Source organism: Aptenodytes forsteri, unplaced genomic scaffold, assembly GCF_000699145.1.
Source record: "Aptenodytes forsteri isolate BGI_AS27 unplaced genomic scaffold, ASM69914v1 Scaffold25, whole genome shotgun sequence".
Classification (NCBI taxonomy): Eukaryota; Metazoa; Chordata; class Aves; order Sphenisciformes; family Spheniscidae; genus Aptenodytes; species Aptenodytes forsteri.
Genome location: NW_008796180.1, coordinates 795,029 through 796,602, shown reverse-complemented (window position 1 = coordinate 796,602; position 1,574 = coordinate 795,029). Strand labels below are relative to the sequence as shown.

Sequence of the window (1,574 nt, the reverse complement as noted above, 5' to 3'; positions counted from 1 at the left end):
AGATTCAGACCCTGCCTTCGCGTACCAGTCTCTAAAGACCACGGATCCAGGCCAGGTTTAGCGATGCTGGTACCCCACAGCCTAAAATTCCTCCTCTTGACATTGGACCTTTTGGGGAAAATGGAAAATCCTCCTCTTTCTTCTTTGCTTCTGGTTTCTAGGGACCGCCGCACTCCCACCCCCGCTTACAAAACCGTCCCCGTCCCTCCCCCCGCCCCCCAGCACCCGCTCGTCACCGGGGCATCCCGCGATGGGCAGAGTGCGTCATCCCGAGGGGTAGTAGGGTACGTCGCTGTGATAGTTGTAGTCGGGACACACTTTCTGCACCAGCCTGTAGTCTATGCTGTAGAAGGTGATGTAGATGCAAATGACTTTGAAGGGCTTCGAGCAGACCCAGGAGACGTGACTTTGGGTGTGCTCGTGGTAGCAGGTCTTAGATGGGTCGTAAGTGCAGAGCGTGGTCTTCTTGGCACGATCCACTTTCTCGTACTCCACGCGGCAGTTGAAGATTTTGGATTCTTTGGCCTCGATGAAGATCTGTTGCTCCAGGTCAAACTCCACTGCCTTGGTGGGGGGGACGAGGCTGACGGAGATGTTCCCTTGCCCGGTAGAGTTGTGTCGGAAGAAGACGTTGACTGTGCCGTTGCCGTGATCAACCACCTTTCCGGTGATCAAGAGGTTCAACTTCACTGTCTTGATATTGGAATAGAAATCTCCCCAGCCAAAAATCTTTTTAAGCTTGCCTGAGGCTGGCCCCAAGTCCCTTTGTCCTCTGGGGTGTGGAGCGTGGTCCCGCTCGGACAGGTTGTCCAGGATATCCCATAACTCCTGTGAGCTGCTCACCAGCTCCAGAAGGGTCATGTTCTGCAGTAAGGTTGGAGTTAACAGGGACTTTGGAGAGAGCAGCCCTCTCACCTTCCGCACTTGAGCTCTCTCCTGGGTCTTGGGTTCACGTTGCTCTGCACCTTTCCCTGGTTCTTCTTGGCCACAGATCACCTGAACATAGTGATGGTAAAGAGTGAGAGATGGGTGATGGGTGCCTGCCTCCTGGCCCAGTCTCCAGAGTCTCCCTACTTCTCCAGACATGACCCAGCCATCCTCTTTCCCATCCTTGCTTTCCTTATTTCCCTTTTCTCTTGCCTTTCCTCTCTACTTCTCTCTGTAGTCCGTATTTCCCTTCTGGTAGCAATTTTTCCCTGCTCTCCTTCTCCTCTCACGGTTGCCCGGGGAATGGGTGAAAGGAGCTGGGACGGGTGCATTTTGCTCACTGATGGTGCAGCCTGGCAGCGGCACCTCTCTCAGGGCAGAGCACTTGCACCCGGGGGATCTCTGCAGATACTGGGGAGAGGGTGCTGGGGGGGTGTGGGAGTGTGGAATCCACACCTGCAACAAGGGTGCCGGCTCCGTGGCCTTCGCACCAGTCTCGCTGCTGACAGCACGTCTCATGGACCCCTCTTCTGACCTCCAAGCTGTGCCGTGGCCCGTGGAGAGATGGAGCTGGGAGCAGCGGAGCGGGGCAGCACGAGGGACAGCAAAGCGCAGAGGTGAGTTCTCACCCCGGGGAGATGCCCTTC

General features: G+C 56.2%; 1 protein-coding gene across 1 annotated transcript; it reads right to left on the bottom strand.

The window, feature by feature from the left end:
• Positions 1 to 264: 264 nt before the first annotated feature.
• Positions 265 to 1,086, bottom strand: NXPH3 (neurexophilin 3). The gene has a single exon (XM_009287790.1). It carries the CDS (start codon positions 1,084 to 1,086, stop codon positions 265 to 267), a length of 822 nt encoding a protein of 273 aa, XP_009286065.1.
• Positions 1,087 to 1,574: the final 488 nt, after the last annotated feature.